We start from the raw sequence: 22020 nt of genomic DNA, 5'->3' as shown, positions 1-22020 counted from the left end.
GGATTCAACTTAAGGGGAAAGCTAAAAATTAAGGGGCAAAATTACGTAAATGCCCCTTGTCAATCTCAATTACTACCAAAAACCCAACTATATAAACCCCATATTCTCAAACACTGTTCCCTTGTGAGAGAGAGAGGAGAGACGATTTCCAGCAGGAGATTTTCAACAAACAATCCAGAGCTCTCTCTCTCTCTCAAACTAGAGGTGGTGGCTAGGGCACGATTTGCTCTGTTGCCGCCTCCCGTCACCACAGCCATCGATGGCGTGATTGCGATCTGAAAACCTAACCACGATCGCCGTCGCCGCCTCCTCTCTTTCCCTTCGCCATTGCCCGCCTCCTTTTCTCTTCGCGATCGACCTTCCGTAATCTTGCCGGCTTTGCGAGATAGCCTGACGGTGACGAAACACAGCTCACCGCCGCCATCACGATAGCGATCTACGATGTGAAACCCTAGCCACCGGCGGCGGTAGCTAGGGTTTGTAATGAAAAAAAATAATAAATTAAAAAAAATAACAATTGTTATATTATTAATTATAATGGAAAAAAAATTAATAAAAACAGAATCACAATTTTTTTCAAAAATTAAAATTGAAGAAAAAAATGAAATACAAAATGAAATAACTTATATTAAATGAAATTAAAAAAATGAATATTATAACTTCTATTAAATAACTAATTGAAATTAATATAAAGAAAAATAATATGTAATGACATCACAACATTACTATAAATACATGGATATTAATTGATATTAATTGTAATGAATTAATAAATTAAGCAAAATAAACAAAAAGAAAGAAGAAAAGAGAGAGAGAGAGAGAGAGAGAGAGAGAGAGAGAAGAAAATAAGGAGAAAAAGAAAAAAAAATGAACAAAAAAAAGAAAAAAAAGTATTGATACTAATAATAAAAAAAAATGAAATAATTAATGAAATAAGGAGGTTTTCAGTGTTTTTTTAATAAAAATAATAATAATAATAATAATTAAGCATTTTAGCCATTAATGAAATAAATTTTATATTAATTGATACTAATTAATAATTTTAGTATTGATGGATGCTAATTAAGCCACTAATTGACACTAAATAATTTATAATGAAATAATTTTATACTAATTGATACTATTAATGAAAATAATAATTTTTGTAATACTAATTATATTAACTTTCATTAATGAAATAACTTTTTTAAAATTAAAACTGAAAAAAATGACAAAATAATCATTTTTCTATCATATAAGCGCAAAAAGGGCAATTACATAGCAAAAAGTTATTTTACAACTTATCAACCAAATACTATTCTACTGCTTAAATCCATAATCATATAACTGCACTAAACAGGTTAATAGCTTATGTTCACAGCTATAAGCTATAATCTGTTAAGTTATAAACTATAATAACTTTTCCACAGCTCTACGAAACGGGACCTTAGTCCATTTGGTGGCTTAGGCTCTTTTGATGTACAGTTTGTTCAATGTTAGTTCTAAATTAGGATTATCCTACCATAAACATGCAGACATTCTTATTTTCACAATGAATAAAGAACAACTCAGCAACATCTAATCGATTAGTTAGCACTCAAAGGTTTTGATGCTCCCAATTTCAAACAATTTATTCTCACATGGCCTGAGTTCCAATGTAAGTTGATGCCAAATTTTGAAAGCAACCTAGTTACAGTTAAAATGAAGAATGGAAGAATATCATCATTGTCAATGACTTTTTTTTTTTTTTTTTTTCTCTTTTTTTCGAAACGCAATGAAAAATATTATTAAGCACAGTGTTTTTAAAAGCTCAAGGCGCACTAAGGCGCTGAAGGTCTCTCAGGGACTAGGCGCAAGGTGAGGCACGGGCTGTATTGAAACAAGACGCACAGTCTTAGTAAAAAATAGAAAAATTAACATAGACTAATCATTCATAGTACTACTAAGACAACTTTTTTTAAAATAAAAAGTAATCAAGATTCAAGACAAATTATAGAATAATTCTCAAAACCATGAAAGTGCATATTACATAGCATTCTAATTTTCAAAGATAAAATAATTCACATTCGATAAAATAAAATAAAAATAAAAAAACAGAAACACTAAACATCCAAAACATAAATGCCGAACAAATACTAATATATGTCTTAACACTTCAAAACATCAATATCATAAGAAAGGGTAGGTTAGGTCAGTCAGTCAATCATCATCCTCAACATTAATGGCAAGCAAACTATCATCTTCTTCTCCATCAGTTGATTTATATCCCTCAACATCTTCCTCCTCTGTGTCATTTGAGCCCGCTTCCTCCTCATCTATTAATTGAAGTGGAGTTAATCTTTGATGATTGAGATATCATCGATTGTGCCTTTGAGCGTGAACTTGTTGCTCTACTTGCATGACTACTTTCTTCTACTCCAGAAGCTCTAGCAACAGTGGCTCACGTCAAGCCACCATCATCATCATCAAACACTGGCTCATTATCTTCATATGATTCTCCATCCATCCTCCCAAGCAACCACTTTCATCAATATTTTGCAAAGATATGGGATCAAGAGTGTTGCGCATGTCATATCTAGATCTCAATGTTTTATTATATTTGAAAAACACTAACTCATTGAAACGTTGTTCCAATCTATTTCTTTTCTTGCTATGGAGCTACAAGTATTAAAAAGATATTAAATTCTATATAATGAGAATAAAAAATATTTGAATTCACCAAAAAATTAGTAAGAATGTTAAATACTGACATGTTTAAATACAATCCAATTTTGTTCACAACCCGATGAATTACATGTTAGACTAAGGACTTTTATGGCAAAAGTTTGCAAGTTTGGGGTGTTAGAACCACATGATGCCCACCAATCAGCGGCAATAATCACTAGTTAGAAATAATTGTTACCAAATATTGAGTTTTACTAGAAGTATTACTAAAAATAAACTCTCTGAATCTATAATATATTCTCTGGTACCCTTGTACTTCTTTGCCTAATCACAACATGCTTGCCAAAAAGGCTCTCAACCTTTGTATAAATACTCATCTCATTAGTGATCAAATCTTGAACAATGACATCCGGGACCAACCTTTGCATGCATTCATTACTTCATGATCTTTTTGCACCAACGCGTTTGGGTAAAAGAATTATGGGTTAAGAAAGTGTAGCTGCATGCAAAGGCCAATGTAATTGAATATCCCACCTTTTGTCGATGATTTCGAAGATTTCATTATACTTCTCTTCTTTATGATCAAACGAACTTGCAATGCATTCTTTTATCCTATCCATTGCCTCATAAATGTATCACATAGGAGGTTTCTTCTCGGTACCAACCAATCTAAGCACATTGACGAGAGGACCCGAGACCTTAAGGGCAAATACAACAGCATTCCAAAATGAAGGCATCAACAAAGTTTGTGCCATTCTTTTACCTTGTGGCTCCTTTGCTCATTTTCTTAAGGTCCAATCTTCGGAGGTGACCATCTTTCTCAAATTGTTTTTTGTTGATGCATCCTAGACAAAGTCAGAAAAGCATTGGCAAAACTAGTTTTTGCAGGCTTAATCAAATTCTTCAGATTTGTATAGCGCTTCATCATGTTTAGCGACGTAGGCTGGTTGTAAATGTAGCCATGTACTGCAATACCCCTTTCAAAAGTCCTTTTTAGTCCGGGTATCTTTAAAATGTCTTTTGACATTAGGTCCAAGCAATGAGCAGCACATGGTAAGTGTTCATGCTTGGCCTCCAAAAACCTCCCTATAATGTAACAATTACAAAGACTAATTATTTTCAAGTTTTTAAATTTTAACTACAAAACAAACTATGAGTAAACAATTTTGAAGTAAGGAAGGAGAAAAGATTCTTACCCGCCAACACATTAGCTACAGCACTATCAGTGATAACTTGCACCACATTCTCTTTTCCAACTTCCTCCACAAACTTGTCTACTAATTCAAATAGCTTCTACCCATGCTTTGAATAGCTAGAAGCATCAACCGACTTAACAAACATGGTTCCTCGTGGACAATTAACTAAAAAGTTAATCAATGTCCTTCCTCTCTTATCATTCCAACCATCAGCCATTACGGAACACCCGTATTTTGTACAATCCTCTTTATGATTCTTCATCAAATTTTCAGTATGTTACACCTCTTTTTGAGTTGGGTAACCCGCACTTCATGGTAAGTTGGTGACTTCATACCGGGACCATATTGGCCAATGGCTTCAATCATTGGTCCAAAACTCTCATAATTTACTACATTAAAAGGGATACCAGCATCATACATCCACCTTGCAAATCTTCGCACTGCCCGAGCTCTCATTTTTTTTTGTAAGGGTCATTCTCATCAATTTGTGTTTGCTTCCCTTTTGCTTGGTCTCTTCGATTTTTCACCACTGATTCAGGATTGGGTGCGAAGTAAACATCCATAGGCCCTTTTCTCTTTGGCATTTTTTATTTGGATTTGGATTTGGATGAACCTTGGTTGCTACTTGTCAACTTACGGCGTTGATTGACATTGATCTCAACAACATCATCATCTTCATCTTCCATGTCCATGTCATCAAAATCAGGCAACATGTTCATTTCTTCTTTTTGTGTCTTCTTTTTTGACATGAACTCTCTAATCTCTTCTCTTACATGAGCCGGACACTTTGGGCCAGCAGTGAAATTTCTATAACCTTCCGCGAGGTGTTGTTTTACCCGATAAACACCTCCATTTGATACTTTACCACAAAAATTATACTCAAGCTTGTTTAAATTATTCTCCTCTACCAAATGGGCATGTTGCCACGCCGGATCATTTCTATTACTTTCAGATCTTATTTTTTACTTAGTACTTACTACACAACACAAAAAATAAATGAAACAAAAACAATTTCAGTATAATGTAATGAATCTGATGAATTAATTATTTGTATTTTTTTTTTTTTTAAACAGAGACTCAACTCAAAACAAAAGGGAAAAAAAAAAGAAGAACCGAGAGCAAACTAGCAGAATAAGAAGAAGGAAAAAAAAGAAAAACAGAGAGAGAGGTTTCACCCAGCAACTAGCAACAAAGAAGAAGGGAAAGGAGGAGGAGGAGGAGGAGGAGGAGAAGAAGAGGGAAAAAAATTCACCCAACAACAAGCACAACCAGCAAAGAAGAAAGAAGGGGAAAAAAAAGAAAAAAAACAAACAAACCAACGAAGTAGAAGAGAAGGAAAAGAAGAAGAAGAAGAAGAGGGGAAAAAATTCACCCAACCCAACCCAGCAACTAGCGAGTGAAGAAGAAAAAGAAAAAAAAAAATTGTCGAGAGAGTACCTGGTTTGAACAACAAAGAAAAAGAAGAAGAAGAAGAAGAAGAAGAAGAAGAAGAAGAGTACTAGGCTCAAGGGAGGAGCCCAGTCGAACAAGTCGAAGGAGTCCAGAAGAAGATCACAGTCGAAGTCGACACAGATTAGGGATTTGATTTGAGTCGTATACTGATTTGGGTTGTATTGTATTGTATTGTATATGAGTTGTAATCCTATGCGTTGGAGCCTTTTGAACACAATTTTGAGCCGTTAGATCTGAGTAAGGAGGAAAAACACAAAGCCTGCCTCAGTGCGAGCCTTGCGCCTCGATGCGCCTCTCCCAATCACGTTCAAGGCACGCAACTGTTCTTCTGCGCCTCGCCTTGGGCTCCTTAAGTCGCACCCATTGTGCCTCGCTGCGCCTAGCGCCTAGGCACGCTTTTCACAACACTGATTAAGCATAAGCAAGAAAAGGAAAAGAGAAACAGGGCAAGAAGTTTCACAACAACAACAAAAACCAAAAATAAACAAGGAACCAAAAAACTAGGAATGGCAAACAGTAACCCAATCCCCAAAAATCATCATTGTCAATGACTTGTACCTATATTTATCATTGTTAAAGACCAAAGATAATCCATGGTTCTCCCTTTTCTTTTCTTGATAAACAAAAGCCCATAACAAGGTTTAAATAGTGCAAGGGAACTAAAAAACTTCACAAGCCTCAACTCACAAGTTGATAGAATTGGACATAAGCTTTTGATGTATCCCATATATCATATATGACTATTCTACACTAAGAAGCATGAACACAACACGGACACGCGAATATGCAAATTTTAGAAAACAAAATGTAGGACGCGACAAGCCAAGGACACGTACAAAAAATTGAAGTACAATTTTTATCAAATCATCAACCTTGGATATGCTATTTCGGTAAAAAAAATAAATTTTATAACAATAAATAATATTTAAAAAAAGGGGGACAATGTGTCCTCAGCATGTGTGACCCCCCAAAAAATGCCACGTGCTATAACTAAAAGTAACTATCTCAAAAAATGACATGTCCTTGAATTCAAAGTAACTATCTCATCACATAAAATACTTAGGGTAAAACCTTGAAATGAGTAGTTAGGAAGTTTTGAAAGTGAGGATCTCACTATCCACTGTTAAGACTTAGGAACTAATCACATTTTGAGCATAGCAAGGAAGGGCGTGTCACATCAAAAATACTTTTACATGACATGATTGAATACATAACTTGATTTGATTACATTACAATAGTCTTGAGATAGAAATATGAATTGATAAGATGAAACCTTAAGAGGATGGATGCAATTGGTAAGAAATTTAGAAGTGAAAGACATGCCTTTATAAAACAAACTTAAGAAGAGAAATACTTGAAGATTACTAAGGTGTTGTTTGGTAACACTTACGTTTTCAGTTTTCTTTTTATATTTATAAAAATTTTAAAAACTCAAATAAAAACTTGTTTGGTAAAATTTTTAATTTATAAATCAATTGTCTCAGTTTATAAATTTGGCCAAAAAATAAAAACACAAAAAATGTGTTTCCGTTTTGAGTTTTGAGTTTTTTTTTTTTTACCACCCAACAATAGCCACCACCCGCCACCATTTTCCACCACCCACCCCCCCCACCACCACCTGCCACCGCCACTCACCACCCACCTCTCGCCACCACCACCACCACCACTACCACCACCACCCACCTGCCATCCACCCGCCACCGGCCACTACCATCCACCGCCCGCCACCACCACCCGCCACCTACTTGCCACCACCCACCTGCCACCACCATCAACCACCTACCACCACCAGCCACCCACTACCACCAGCCACCTGCCACCCACCCGCCACCACCACCACCATCACCCGCCACCCACCTGCTACCGCCACCCACCACCATCACCACCACCACCCACTCGCTACCACCTACCACCTGCCACCGTCACCCACCCACCCACCCACCACCACCACCACCCGCCATCTGCCGCCACCACCACCACCGACCACCTGCCATCCGCCACCCGCCTGCCACCGCCACCACCCACTCGCTACCACCCGCCATCTGCCACCCACCTGCCACCACCACCCGCCATCCGCCGTCGGCCACCCACCACCACCCGCCATCCGCCATCCGCTTGCCACCACCCACTCGCTACCACCCACCACCCGCCAGCGTCACCTACCCACACACCGCCACCACCCCGCCATCCGCCACCTACCTGCCACCACCACCCACCACCCGCCACCACCGCCCACTCGCTACCACCCACCACCCGCCACCGTCACCCACCCACCCATCCACCACCCACCGTCACCACTTTTCACCACCGTCTTCTGCCGCCACTTGCCACTTGCCACCACTAGCCATTTCTCACACTTTTTTATATTTTTAAATTTTTTTAAACATTTTGTCAATTACCAAATGCGTTTGTAGTTTATGTTTTTCTAAAAATAAACAAAAACTAGTTCATAAAATTTTTGTAAATATAAATTGAAAACGTAAACGTTACCAAACACACCCTAAGAGTTAGGGGATACCTTAAGTTTAAAATTTGTGAATGCTAGGATGTGCCTATGCACTAATTGAGGAGCTTAAAGACCTTAAACTAATGCGCATGTCATTTTAATACTATATGCTATTTTGCTAATCAAGATTAGTGGCTAAGAAGCACGGACACTTCAAAAAAGATGGCGTATCCATGTCGTGTCTGTGTCGGTCATCGGACACTCTCCCGACACGTGTCCGACAGTCATCCAAACGTGTCCTAGTTTTTTATAAAGAATTTAGGACTCGGATACTCTTTGGACACTTGGAGGACGCGCTTGTCCATTTACTAGACACACGAAACTAATTACATGTTTGAATAAAATAATTTAAAATACGATCATAAAAGAAAAATAATGTCAATTTATAGAAGTTAGTATTATCTTGTATTTATTTATAGTCTTAGAATGACATGTTCATATATATGACATGTAATAAATATATAAAATTATATATTTTGTGTGTGTCCCCCACGTGTCGTGCTTTGCATTTTTTAAAAATTAATGTGTCTGCGTGTCCATGTCATATCCGTGTCGTGTCACATGTCCGTATCCGTGCTTTATTGATTAGTGGTAATTAAGTACGATTAGTGAACCTTAATTGTGATTAATTAAGCAAGGTAAGATTCAGTTAAACCTTGATTAATTAGAGACTAGCCTCGATTAATTATAACTAATATTGGTTAATTAAACTAATGATGAAGATTAAGGAATTAGGTGAATCAAGCAAGTAGGTGATGCATACACCTCCCTTTTTATCTCAACTCAACTCTTGTCCTACCTTGCCTTGTAAAACCAAACAAGAAGAGAAAAATCTGCTGGAGAGAAATCAACAAGAAGAAAGGAGAACGAAGGAGAAGAAAAGAGAAAGAAGAAGAGAAAAAGAGAAAGGCTCGAAGAATCTTGTAAAAAATTCACCCTTAATCATTCCAAGGAAAGATTTGAGCCCCAATTCTTATAGAAATTATTCCTACCATCTAAGATTAAAGAAAAGAGATAGGATTAATTTGGGTTATTATTGGAGATATGTTGGAGATATGAAGAAAATAAAGAAAGGTAGGCAAGATTGAAGAACAAGCTATGTGGTCATGATTCTCACCATTTTCATTTAGTTTTTGATGTTCATACTTCATGAGAAGCTCCATCTTCATGTTTTCACATGATTTCTAAGGGTTTTGCAAGTTTAATTCCATGTTTTGGAAAGATGAAAAGAAGGTTTTCGATTAAAAGTAGAACTTATGATTTCTTGCCAAAAACTGAAGTTGTGATCTTTAAATTTTGAAATAAAACATGTTTTGAAGTTATTGCTTTAAAAATGATGGTATTTTCATGAAAAATTCAAGAGTTTTATGAGCCTAAAATCATGTTTTGAAACCTTGAAAAGAAAGGGAAAAAGATAAGAAAAGAGTGAGATTTTCGGACCAAAACAAATGCTCCCAAACAACACTTCCCACACATGCAGCACCCATCCCCACAAGTGCGGCTAACCCTCTCAGAAAGTTACTTTTTACATTGCAAAAACTGCACGTGCGGCTTAGATCCCTGCATGTGTGGCACCCCTGTTTCAGTTGAATTTCAAATGGGCATATCTCTCTTATCCGGACTCGGCTTTAAACGATTCTTGAGTCAAAATTCAACCCCCGAAAGTCTAATTTTCAATAGTGGGGGCCTCACATCCAAATTCTATGTATACAAAGAGATATGTTCAAATTAGTGAAGGCTACTCACTTTCTTCTTTACCATTTCATGCTAATTCCTCTCCTAACTTAGCTCTCTTTTATTTCCTCCTATTTCCTTAAACCTTAAACATCTAAACATGATATTTTTTCAATACAAAGCATATGAAATTGTTGTGGAATACCTAGAGCCCTTCAACGTACGTCTTTCGTACACTTCAATAGTCATCAAGCCTTGATCACCTAGGATGCTTCTAAGCATGCATTTGACACTTGTTGATACTTGATTTAGACTGGAAATAAGCTTAGAAAGACCTTGAACAACCTAAGAAAATAATGAAGAAATATTAAGGTAAGTTTAGGCACTTGAATTGAAGTGGGAGCTTATAAGTTGAATTGTGCTCAATGTCTTGATCATGTTCTATGCAGGTCAAGCATTTGGAGGAAGAAAACACCCTTGGTGTTCAAAAGTCATTCGTGAGTAGTAGTGTAGTAAATTTATGTTTGTTAAACTATGATTTGAAATGCAAAACCTATGCTATGTTTATGAAAGCTATGCTAACGTTTTACCATGAATGAACATCCCATACTCTTGTATCATGTATTAAGATGACACCTTCGATCTTGTTTTGTTATTTGGAAATCATGCCAATAACCTCTTGCTAACTGAGCTCCTCTTGCCACCTATTGTGGATCTCGATGTTCTCAAAGCCCTTGGAATGTCCATTGCTATGTATATGCTTGCAAGTTAAGCTCTGTTTTATCATATACAAATTATGCTATATTTAAACTACGATAATGTGCTTGGGTTGTTAAAAATTACTATTCACTAGGCAACGGCTCACCCCTCTCCTTTATATATATCTAGGTGATGAAGTGTAACAACCCACATTAATGTCCTAGTCATGTTTGCATGCATTTGTATGTTTTGCCATGTTGAGTTGCTGTAACAACCCATATTCATGTCATGGTCATGTTCATGTTCATTTACATAACTTTGTCTTGTTAAGTTTGCATCCATGAATCTTGTCCTATTTGCTTAAGTGTTGCTTGTATGTTTTGTTCCTTCCTTAGTGTCTCAAACCTAAGTTATGTTAAGCCTAGATCATTCCAAGCCGAGGTCATCTTCAGTCTAGAATTATCTTGGAACCACCTTGTTTGACTTCCACCTTCGCCCTGACATATTGGCCGAGATGTCATTATCTAGGCCGAGTTGTTTATCACCAAGGCCGAGATGTGTATTATCTAGGCCGAGATGTTACCTTTGCACCTAAGTGATCTTGTCTTGGAGTGGTATGACCTAGACCGAGGTGTGGCACACCTAGGCCAAGGTGTGGCACAGCTTAGTCAAGTGTTGTCCTTCCTGGCCGAGGTCATTGTCACCTTAGTTGCCGAAGCTTTATCCTTAGCCGATGTCATCACTTGCCGGAGTGCCTTGCCGGGTAGCTTGTTAGATACACTTTGTCATAGTCTAGTCTTGTCTTGTCAATCTATCACCTTTTTGAGGAGAGCCAACCAGCCGTTGCCACGTGTCCGAGCTGAGTGTTAAGTCAGACGGCAGAGGGAGAAACCTATCATTTGTTATATCCTTGTTTTGAAGAAGAGAGAGAAGCTCTAGAAGAGGGAGAGGTGTTCTTGAGAGAGAGTAGATTTCCAAGCTTGATCCCTAGAGATCGAACCGTTAGATCCGTGTTCTAAGGTTAGATTCTTAATCTGTTCATGTTGTTCTTTATGTTTATATTATTGCATTGCATGATTGAATATGATTTGTAAGCCATACATTGCTTTGAAGTTCGATTTTAGAAAGAAAAAATAGTATTCATGTGGTCTTCAAAGGAAAGTCATGTTTTGATCCGAAAGTTCATGCTTAGATCCATGTTTTTGTGTTTGTTTCCATATGATTTTCAAGTATGGGTACCCAGGTCCATGTTTTCGAACTCATAGCATGAAATCCCAAATTTTGTAATAAAGAAGTTATGATTTTAGCATTCATGTTCTTCATGATCTTCATGTTCATGTTCTTCCTGTTCTTCACGGGTGGAAACCCAGATCTCCAGACCTCACTTCCCTAAGTGTAGTCGCCGAGATCACTCTTACCTAGACCTCACACTTAGGCCAAGCATCGTATCTCACCTTGGCCTACCTTGCATGATCACTTACACCTTTAGTTGTCTTGTGCGCACCTCGGCATGCAGCCGCACGCCGAAGCCTAGATAGCCACACCTCGGCCAGGAGGTGTGGGACCTCGGCAAAGACCTGGTTGGTACCCAGCATGTCTTCCTGACATGTAAAACAGTGTTTTGACTTCCAGCATGTTTTTCCCTATATGTTTTCCCAGCATGTTTTCCCGAGATCATTTGCATGCATGTAAGACTTGTTTTGAGAAGTGCATTCAGTAGACCTTGTCATGTGTTTGTAGGACTTGGACCCTTGCCTTGATCCCGACGTCCGAAGAGCTATGTGAGTGGTATTTTTAATAAAGTTATGTTATAAAGATTTGATAAAGCCTTGTTTCGTTATGATAAAAGCATTTGATCAAGAATGAATGATTACCCCTATTTTTATGTATCAAGTAAGCTTTGTTTTGATGACATTCTCGGAAAGTCCTTAGTGCCAGGGGACTATAATGCAACTGCACATCTTGTTTTGAAAGTCCTTAGTGCCAGGGGACTATAATGCAACTGCACATCTTGTTTTGAAAGTCCCTTGTGCTGGAGGACTCTAAACTTTCGCAGTACTCTCGTGTTAGGGGGCTACGGGCCTTCGTAACATAGGTCCTTTGTACTAGAGGAATCTAAACCTTTGTAGCACCCTTGTTTGAGATATCTCCCTTGTTTTGTCTTGTTTTGCCACTGACGGTTTACCGCGTGGGTCTTATAAGTCCGGAATGTCATCCCTTGTATTATGTAGATGCTATTAACATCCAAAGTAAGTAAGTAAGTAAGTTTGTAAGATCAAGTTGATGAACTAGATTCATTCCATGTTTTGTACAAGCTATGATATGTATGTTTTCCAAAGATCTCGGGTATCATTCATTTAACCCCTTTATTACTTGTACCATTCACTGAGTATCCAAGCTCACCCTCCCTGTGTATATATGTAGGTAACAAGCAAGAAGTCGGCTACGCCGAAATGTGTGTTTTGTATGCATGTCATGTCGGCAGTGAGGATGTCGACAATTTTGAAGCTTATGTATTTTGAACATGTTGGCTTGAGAAGCCTTTTATCAAGATTTCATATGTATTTTTGTACTTCATTTTATTTGTATTCAAGTTGTAAAGCTATGTAAAGTTGTATGCCATTCCATTTAACTTATGCACTGCTCTTATGGACTAATTAGATTTGTATATTTTGCTTCCACACTTGTGAGCCCCATATATTTATACTCTGATTGTGTGTGAACTTTGTAAGTTGGCCTTCGGTAATCTCGGATTACTGGCCATCACGGCACCATTCTACTAGGGGCGGAATGGGGTCGTGACATGAAGAGCTCAATTATGAAGAGAAGTTTGATTAGAAGATGGTCTTGTATGCTTGTACTAGTTTTGTAAAGCTTTGTCATAAGTGTTATATTTTGATTTGTTGTTTAGATCATGTAATAATGTAAGATGACAATCCAAGAGGAATGTATGCTTTCATTTCATATAATTATGCACTACTCTAAATGGACGTTACAAATTAACTCAATATAAGTAAACAATGGCCTCCGCACTCAAAAATTGAAAAATTTTCCCAATTATACTAAGAGTCCAACTTGTTTTGAAAGTTAGGTCTTTGGTAATCCGAGACTACTGGCCGATCACTGCACTACCCTATTTGGGACGGGATGGAGTCAAGACGGCTTGTCCCCAGCCTATCCGACTCCCACCAGCATGTCCGGCATGTCTATGTCAGACACTGGTACATGACCTCCAGAGAGGGGTTCGTGCTTCATAGATTCTATACTCCCTATCAAGCAAAGTCAACAACATTTATAAAGTCAATGCAACAAACCAAACCAAAATCAAGTCAAACCAAGTCTTTTGTCCCAATCAAGTGACACAGCTACATGATGTGAGATATATTGTGTATATTCTAAATTAGGCATGATTTTGCTTGTACATATTATAGGCATGATTAAGATGTGATTGTATTTTCCTTTTTGGTTTAGGAGTTAGGGCTATATAATCTAAGGTCTTATTGTAATCATATACAGTTCAATTTATTGAAATCATTCAGAAAACTTAATGGTATCAGAGCTAAGAGCGAAACCCTAACAGAATCGCAACTAGTTCTCTGGATTGGAGCTTTAGTTCGATCGAGCCCTCTGATTTTATTCTCTGGTTTTGATTGAATTCATCCTCTGTCTCATCAAGTTTGTGCGATCCATCTGAGTTCGAATCAAGGCCTATCAATCGCAACCCAACCCCTCTGAATTTGGTTCGCGTCTGATTCATGGTCGTCAACTATCATCGATAGTGATTTTCTGGTTCAAAGTCTTTGGGTGATCTTTGGAGTCACGTTTCTCATCGGAATCTCGACTTCGATTGTTGCTGGAGTTCCTACATCAGTTCAGTTGCCTCTCTGGTTTGACTTCATCAGTTCAGTTGTCGCTAGAGTTTCTTACCTGTTCACAACCTGGTTCCCTATCGCAATATCTCTCTTTTGTTCTCTCTCAGTCGTGACCTCGTTCTAGTTCTCTCTCTTGTTCTGTGTCGTGATCTAGGTGATCCTCTTTGACTGTGACGTCGACTGACTACAAGTCTCTCTTATTCTTGTTTGGACTGAACAAGTTTTTGGATTATTACAGTTTGACCACAACTATACAAATCTTGTGTTTCTCTGGTTCTAGCATTTTTAGGTTTATTACGTTTTGACCCATCAATTTGTGGTTTATTACACTTTAGTCCATCAGTTCCCTTTTTGGTCTCTGGTTCATACCAATGTCAAATGCTAAGATTATTAGGCCACTAGCTTCAGATGAGTGCGCTTTCTGCCATCAGAAAGATCATTGGAAGTATCATTGTCCCAAAAAAGAATGTTTGTCTGCCTCGCCTGTGTCTGCCTCATCTTCTTACCAATTTCCGATCAAGTTCTGCGCCCCTTATGTAAGTACCGTTCAGCCTCTCGCCGGTTCTACTGCATCTGCTCCGGCTCTTGATCCTAACTTAGCTTCCTTAAGTGCTCAGATTAGTCAGCTTCATCATATCCTATCTACCTCCAAACCATCTCCATCTGCCTCCATTGTTTCCTCTCTTTATTCAGGTTTGCTTGGGTTTTTTTCGTCTGTCTGGATTTTTTACTCTGGTGCCTCTCATCATATGACTCACATCTTTCCTTACTTCAAAAGTATACTCCCCCTCCCTTTCCTATTATTGTTAATGCTGCTAATGGGTCTGGTATGTCTGTTATATCTGTTGGGTTTGTCTTATCGTCTAATATGTTTGCTATTTATATTCCATCTGTCCCTTATATTCCTCAGTTATCTGTTAGTTTATTATCTATCAGTCAGCTTGATGCCTCTGGTTTTGATGTTATCTTTTCTTCTTCTATCTGTTATGTGCAAGATCGGATGTCCAAGCAGCAGATTGGGAGTGGCCGTAGAGTTGGCGACCTCTATATGATGCAGAGCTTGCATCTGCCTATGACAACCTCTTCGACTGCCTTTTCCTCTTTTCAGTTAGATTCTCTGTCCAGTCCTTTCTACTTGTGGCATTCTAGATTAGGGCATTAGTCTACTGACCGCTTACGGTCTTTGGTTTAATCAGGTATATTGGGTAAAGTTTCTCTTGGTGAACTTACTGAATGTCGGGGGTGTAAACTTGCCAAAATGACAGCCTTACCTTTTCGTAAAAGTACTTCTATATCTGATACACCGTTTTCTTCAGTTCATACTCACCATGTGTCATTTGTTGATGACTACACCTGTTACACTTGGGTTTATCTTATGACTAATAAGTTTGATTTCTATCGGATATACCGTACCTTTTAGTCTATGATTACTACCGAGTTTGAGTCTACAATTAAAGTGTTACGGTCTGACTTGGGTGAATAATATTTTAAAAATAAGTTCTATGAGTATTTGGCCAATTTGGGTACTATTCACCAAACTTCTTGTACATATACACCTTCCCAAAATGGTCGAGCCAAGCATAAATACCGTCATCTCCTTGAGACAGCTAGGTCTCTTCTCTCTGCCTCAGTTCTGGCTTCATTTTGGGGGGAGGCAGTTCTTAGTGCTGCTTTTCTTCTCAACCGCATGCCTACTCCCCTTCTTTCTGGTCGGTCTCCTTATGAGGCTTTGTTCTTCCAAATTCCTAATTATTCCCTCATTCGTGTGTTTGGGTCTACCTATTTTGTCCTTCTTCCCCGCAAAGATTGGACCAAACTTAGTGCTCGATCTGTCTTATGTGTCTTTTTAGGTTATAGTCCTACTTAGAAAGGCTATCAGTGTTACAACCCTATTGCCCGTCGTCTTTATATCTCCCGCCATGTCTCTTTTCTCGAACGTCTTCCTTGCTTTTAGCTTCCTCTATCACTGCTTCGGTTTCCAAAGAGGATTTGGTTCGCATTGATCCATTGCCTACTGAGGTCCCCCCTGATGAGTGCATCTCTATTGCTCCCCATGAACTTGTTTTCTCTTCTCCTCCTACCACCCTTCCTGCTGAGTCTTTCTCCACTTAACCCTATGAGCCTGCTTCTTCTCCTCCTCCGTTAGTATATTCTCGTCGCAAGGTTGTTCCTCCACCAATTGTCTCTGCCCTTACAGCTGATCCTCCTGCTTCTAACAACTCTGATCTTGCTAACCGTAAGTATCCCCTTCGCATCCGTAAACAGGTCAAAAAAATTGGTTTTGCTAAAACATGCTTTTCTCCTTCATATTATACGTTTTGTCTACTATTCACTCTTTTTCAGAACCTCAACTTTACAAGAAGGCTTGTCAAGATCCTTATCGGATTCAAGCTATAGAGGATGAGTTGTCTGCTTTACAGAAAACTAGTACTTGGGAGTTGATTCCTTTGCCTGCTAGTAAGAATCTAGTTGGTTGCAAATGAGTCTACAAAGTCGAGACTCATTCTGATGGTTCTCTTGAGCGTTACAAAGCTCGTCTGGTTGCTAAAGATTTCTCACAGGAGCATGGTATTGATTATGAGAAGACCTTTGTTCCTGTTGCCAAGATGACTATTGTCCATACTTTGATCTCTATCGTTGTTGTTCGTTCTTGGCCTCTTTATCAAATGGATGTTAAGAATGCTTTTCTTAATGGCCATCTCACTGAGGAGGTTTACATGCGTCCTTCCCCTAGCCTTCACCATTTCTCTGGACAGGTTTGTCGCCTTCGACGTCCTCTGTATGGTCTGAAGTAGTCTCATCGTGCTTGGTATGATCGCTTTCAAGCAGCTGTTACTGAGCTTAGGCGTCATCCTTGTCCCCAGGACTTTGCTTTATTTCTTCTCCACATCTCTGTTGGATTTGTTGCCTTATTACTGTATGTGGAACTCCGCCAAGGTTGTTAACAACTCTGCTAGTCCCAAGCCCAGGTTAAGGAGAAGGGTTGTGTGTTAGGTAGCCGACAGTCAACACGTAAAAAAAACTATTAGAATCCCTTATGACAATGAATCCTACTTTGAATCTCGACCCCATTTGATGGGACTTAAAACTTGGTTTGATTTGGTTTGGTTTATTACTATACGTGGATGATACGATCATCACTGGCTCTGGCTCTTATGCTATCTCTGAGGTCAAGCAACATCTTTTCTGCACCTCTAAAATGAAGGCTCTAGGCCCATTGCTGTATTTTCTTGGTATTGAGGTTGCTTCTTCTCCAAAAGGCTATTTTCTGTCTTAGGCTAAGTATACTAATGAGGTCACTCACCGTGCTGATCTTACTGATACTAAGATTTCTGATACACTTATTGAACTTAATGTGAAGCTCAACTCTACTGATAGTGTCCCACTAGATGATCGGGCTTTACATCACGAGCTTGTGGGTTGTTTAGTTTATCTGGCTGTCACTCGCCCTGATCTTGCTTATATTGTTCATGTGGTTAATTAGTTCGTTTCTGCTCCTCACTCTACCCATTGGGCTGCTTTGGTTCACATTCTTTGCTATCCCAGGGGTACCATCTTTCAGGGCTTATTGTTGTCCTCTACTTCCTCTTTAGACTTGGTAGTCTATGCTGATTCGGATTAGGCTAGTGATGTTACTGATCGCAAGTCTACGTCTGATTTCTATATGTTTCTTGGTGTTTCCTTGATCTCTTGAAAAAGCAAGAAACAATCAGTTGTTGCTCGCTCTCTTGCCGAAGCTGAGTAGCATGCCATGGCTCATGCCACTGCTGAGATTATTTGGCTTCGTTGTCTGCTGACTAATTTGGGTGTCCCTCAGTCTTCTCCGACCTCTCTCTATTATGACAACCATAATGCTATTCAGATTGCCCATAATATTGCCTTCCATGAACGGATGAAACACATTAATTGTCACTTTGTCCATCAACATTTGCAGTCTGGCTCTATCACGCTTCCTTTCGTCTCTTCGGCTTTGCAACTTGCGGATTACTTCACCAAGACTCACACTACCGTATTCAGTAACTGAGTGGTTACCTTGTTTGGTAGATGAGATATTTGTCTTAATCTCACAGATTTGTGCAGCATCTCGGACTTTAGAATAGGTCTGCCTGCAGGCCTCCCAAATCTCCCTTGATGTTGTCAAAAACATGCAAGTATCACTAACTTCTAGCATCATCGAATTTCATAACCAGGACATCACCATCAAGTCTTCTTCATCCCACACAGTGAACTTCAGATCTTCTGGTTCTGGTCCCATCCCAAGAAGATGACTCAGTTTGCCCTCCCCTTTCAAAAAGGTTCGAACAAACTGAGACCACTTCAAATAGTTTTGGCCATTAAGACGCGAAGTAGGTTGAATATTCTGCAATTCTCCAACACAACTATTTGAAGTAGTGTTGTTTGCAGCCATTGAAGAGACTGCAGATTTACTGGATTCTAAAATGTCAGACATAGTTGAAATCAAACGGAGAAAAGATTTCTGGGTTCACGTGGGAATATTAGGTTATGAATGAACGGCAATTAAGGCCGTCGGCAAGAGTTTCAAGCAATGAAAGCCTGGAAAATACAAAAAAAAAGAAAAAGGTTTCTGCACAGATTGGGGGGGGAAAAATCAGCAATGATGAAAGCTGAAAAATTGAAAAAACAAGAAGCCTAACTTGGCTTTGATACCATGACAGAATAGGAGAAATCTCTTGTTAATATTCAACCAGAGAATGTACAAAAATATATAGGAAATAACTAAGGTATAAAAGGAAACTCTCCTAAGACCTAATCCCCATAAATCAAGGATATTAACATTCTAATTACAGGACATATGCACAGCTGTAGCTGTCAAATCTTCAAAGCCTATTCATACAATAATTACCGATTCTAACACATCAATCTAGGAAAAGACGTACAAAATATTTTAAAATAATGTCCCAAATCAGAAGTTTAAACTATTTGATCGAGCTGATATACCCAAGATAGTTTAAATAGAACCCATCAAACATGGACCTAATCCTTTTTCTTCAAGCCAAACCACTAAGATGGCACGTTACAAAACGCAGAGGAATTGTAAGCCAAATCTGTTCAATTCTTTACTTGTGAGTTGTGAGCAATGAATAAAATATAGATTAAAAGAAAAAAGATATTTCACAACAACGAAAATGCAATCACCTAGTTGGATGTCGTTTTTTTGTTCTTTTTTTTCGCTTTAAGTGGATACAAAGCTGGATATGCAACAATTATATCAAGATAGATATTGACCTTGGAAATTTTGAATAAAATTCTGGAAAATACTAGGAAAGATACTAAACCATATTTTTGAGTCAACTATTGCAAATAATGGTATATTTGATTTGAAAAGTATGCTGCATCCTTGGCACAATAAGATGCTAGCAGTTCTTGACAGAGAGGATGTAAGAGAGTAAGGCAATCAAAAATAAAAGAGAAAAGGGCAAAGACAATAGCAGTCATGATAGACAAGAACCTGAGCATCCTCTCTGATTCTTAGATTTTGGCCTGCTGGGTTCAACAAGTCATTAACAACCTGAAATGAAAGAAATCTTAACGGATAGTAATGTCAAAGCAAAACGAACTAGTTTCTCTTTAATAATGCAAGCAGAAAATAGCTTTTAAAGTATTGGCAATTAGTAAGAAGCAAATCTAGTGGTCCTCATATGACAGGACATGGATGGTAAAAGTTGAGAAAGTCAAAGTAGTTTAAGAAGAATAGCAGAAATGAAAACATATAATTGAAGATAATGAACTTCTGCAAAAGCAAATATATGTACGCATATATACAACAGGGGGAAAAAAAGTATTATCTTCAACCATTACAATTTATTACAGCTACTCAAAGCAATAAGGTTTCATATAAGGTTATAAATTTCTTTAAACTGCAAAACTCATCTATTGGAAAAGAAAGAAACCAGAAAATTACACAAATAAAATTATTTAATCAATAACAAATTATATAAATATTGCAAGAAACTACATGAACATTTTGAAAATTTTAGGCAAAGCAATATGTGGCAACCACTTATCAAATGAACACTAGGCTGATAGTAGATAGTTCTTCCAAGGAATCTAATATAAAAATAAACAATTTTCATGAGCATAGCAGACAATTACTATTATTTTAAGGGTTAATTACCATCTAATCCCATTAAATAGACTTATTGACTTTTTTAATGCACCAATAAATCCGACAATACCCATGTTACCCTCATTAAATTTCTCTCTCTCCCTCTCTCTCTCTCTCTCTCTCTCTCCCCCTACCATTTCTTCAAAAGCTTCACACCACTACTGTCCACCACCACCATCGTCATCCACCCACCACCACCACTGTCATCATCTCCGTCCACCCACCACCATCGGGCAGATCTACACTCCACCATTGCCGATCTACACAACCACCACATCACCACCTCTCTCTCTCTCTCTCTCTCTCTCTCTCCACCATTTCTTCAAAAGCTTCACACCACTATTGTCCACTGCCACCATTGTCATCCACCCGCCACCACCACCATCATTGTCTCCGTCCACCCACCACCACCGTCGCAGATCTACCCTCTACCAGTGCCAATCTACACAACCACCACATCACCACCTCTCACTCTCTTCACACCACTGCCGTCCACTGCCACCACCACCGTCATCGTCTTCATCCACCCACCACCACCGTCACAGATCTACACTCTACCATTACCGATCTACATTGCTATAAAACAGATTCAAATTCATATTCATAGTTTTCTCAATGATAAATTTATCAATCTATCTTGTTCTATATGTGTATGGGAGAGGAGGGTGGGCTGTTGTTGTAAATGAATGAGTGAACATGAGTACAAGTGAGTGAATCAAATTTGTCGTTTGTAATATTTTTACAAATCGGTCAGTGATAAATTTATCACTGATAAATTAATAAATTTATCACTAAATGATAAATTTATTAGATCAGTCTCTATGTATCTAAATCTGTGTGTGGTTGTGTTTCTTTGAGTGAATAAATATGCAAGTATAAATGATAGTGAGTTAGTATGTGTCTGTGTGTGTGTAAATGTGAGTGAATGAATGTGTGAGAATGAGTGACTGAGTTGTGGAGGTGGTGGTAGTAGTAGCGTGGTAGTGGTAGTGGTAGTGGTAGTGGTAGTGGTAGATGTTATTTTTATTGAAAATGGCCAGAGAAATGTCGTCGGAAATTATCGTCAGAGGTTGTCGCTGGACACTATTGCCAGAGATGGTCACAGTGGTCAAAGACAGCAGCCACTAGCAAGGGAGGAGGGAGTCATAGTGTTGATAATGGAGACGAAGAAGGTGAAGGAAGGGTATTTTAGGGATATTGATAGGTGAAAAAAGGAACAAACTTATAGGTGAATAAGTCTAGTCAATAAGGCCAGCACGCAAGTGCCCCTTATTTTAATCCCGTCATAAAAAGTAAGTGAGAACTATTCTTTTACAGGTTTTTAGCAAGAAGAAATGCAAGTAAATTGTTTGTGTCCATTGCCAAAAGCCTAGAAGACACTTTAATTATGCCAAAAGTTTACTTAAGCTACATGCCACTTCTAATGGACTCAAAAAACGTAGATAACATAGCAACAGAAAGCGAAGTTAATGACTTCACTGGGAATAAAACAGAGAACTTGTATAAACATCAAAAGCTTACACTCCACATTTTCAGAATGCATTTTACAGATTATGATCTCTCAGTCAAAATGCAAATGAGAAGTGCAGCACCATATCAGCAACTCTAGAAAGTCAAGAGGTAGAGCAACTACAGCAGTATGCATTGAAAAATAGAAAGAAAAAATTAAAGAAAAGAAAAGAATCCACAATATCCTCATGAATATCAAGCTCAGTAATGAAAAGATGGTTCAAGTAAATAGCTGAACAGAAGGTTCAGAAGATCACCTCATTATAGATTTCCAAATATGAGACACGAAGAAGAAATTCTCGGCTGGGAGTCTGGCCCATAGGTTACATTAAATTAGTTCCT

At 38.3% G+C, this 22020-nt stretch overlaps 1 protein-coding gene across 4 annotated transcripts in view; it reads right to left on the bottom strand.

Moving 5' to 3' along the window:
• LOC114259196 (kinesin-like protein KIN-7K, chloroplastic) overlaps positions 1-22020 on the bottom strand; it is an 85100-nt gene that overhangs the window by 42021 nt on the left and 21059 nt on the right. For all 4 annotated transcript variants that reach the window (XM_028199209.2, XM_028199193.2, XM_082898120.1 and 1 more), the window contains exons 7-8: positions 21936-21989; positions 19513-19572 (exon numbers count right to left, since the gene is read on the bottom strand). In XM_028199209.2, the coding sequence (XP_028055010.2) occupies positions 19513-19572; positions 21936-21989 (114 nt within the window). The remainder of the gene's footprint in view (positions 1-19512; positions 19573-21935; positions 21990-22020) is intronic.

This window comes from Camellia sinensis, chromosome 12, assembly GCF_055761805.1.
Source record: "Camellia sinensis isolate YWXY chromosome 12, ASM5576180v1, whole genome shotgun sequence".
NCBI lineage: Eukaryota > Viridiplantae > Streptophyta > Magnoliopsida > Ericales > Theaceae > Camellia > Camellia sinensis.
This window is presented reverse-complemented; position numbering and strand designations above follow the sequence as displayed.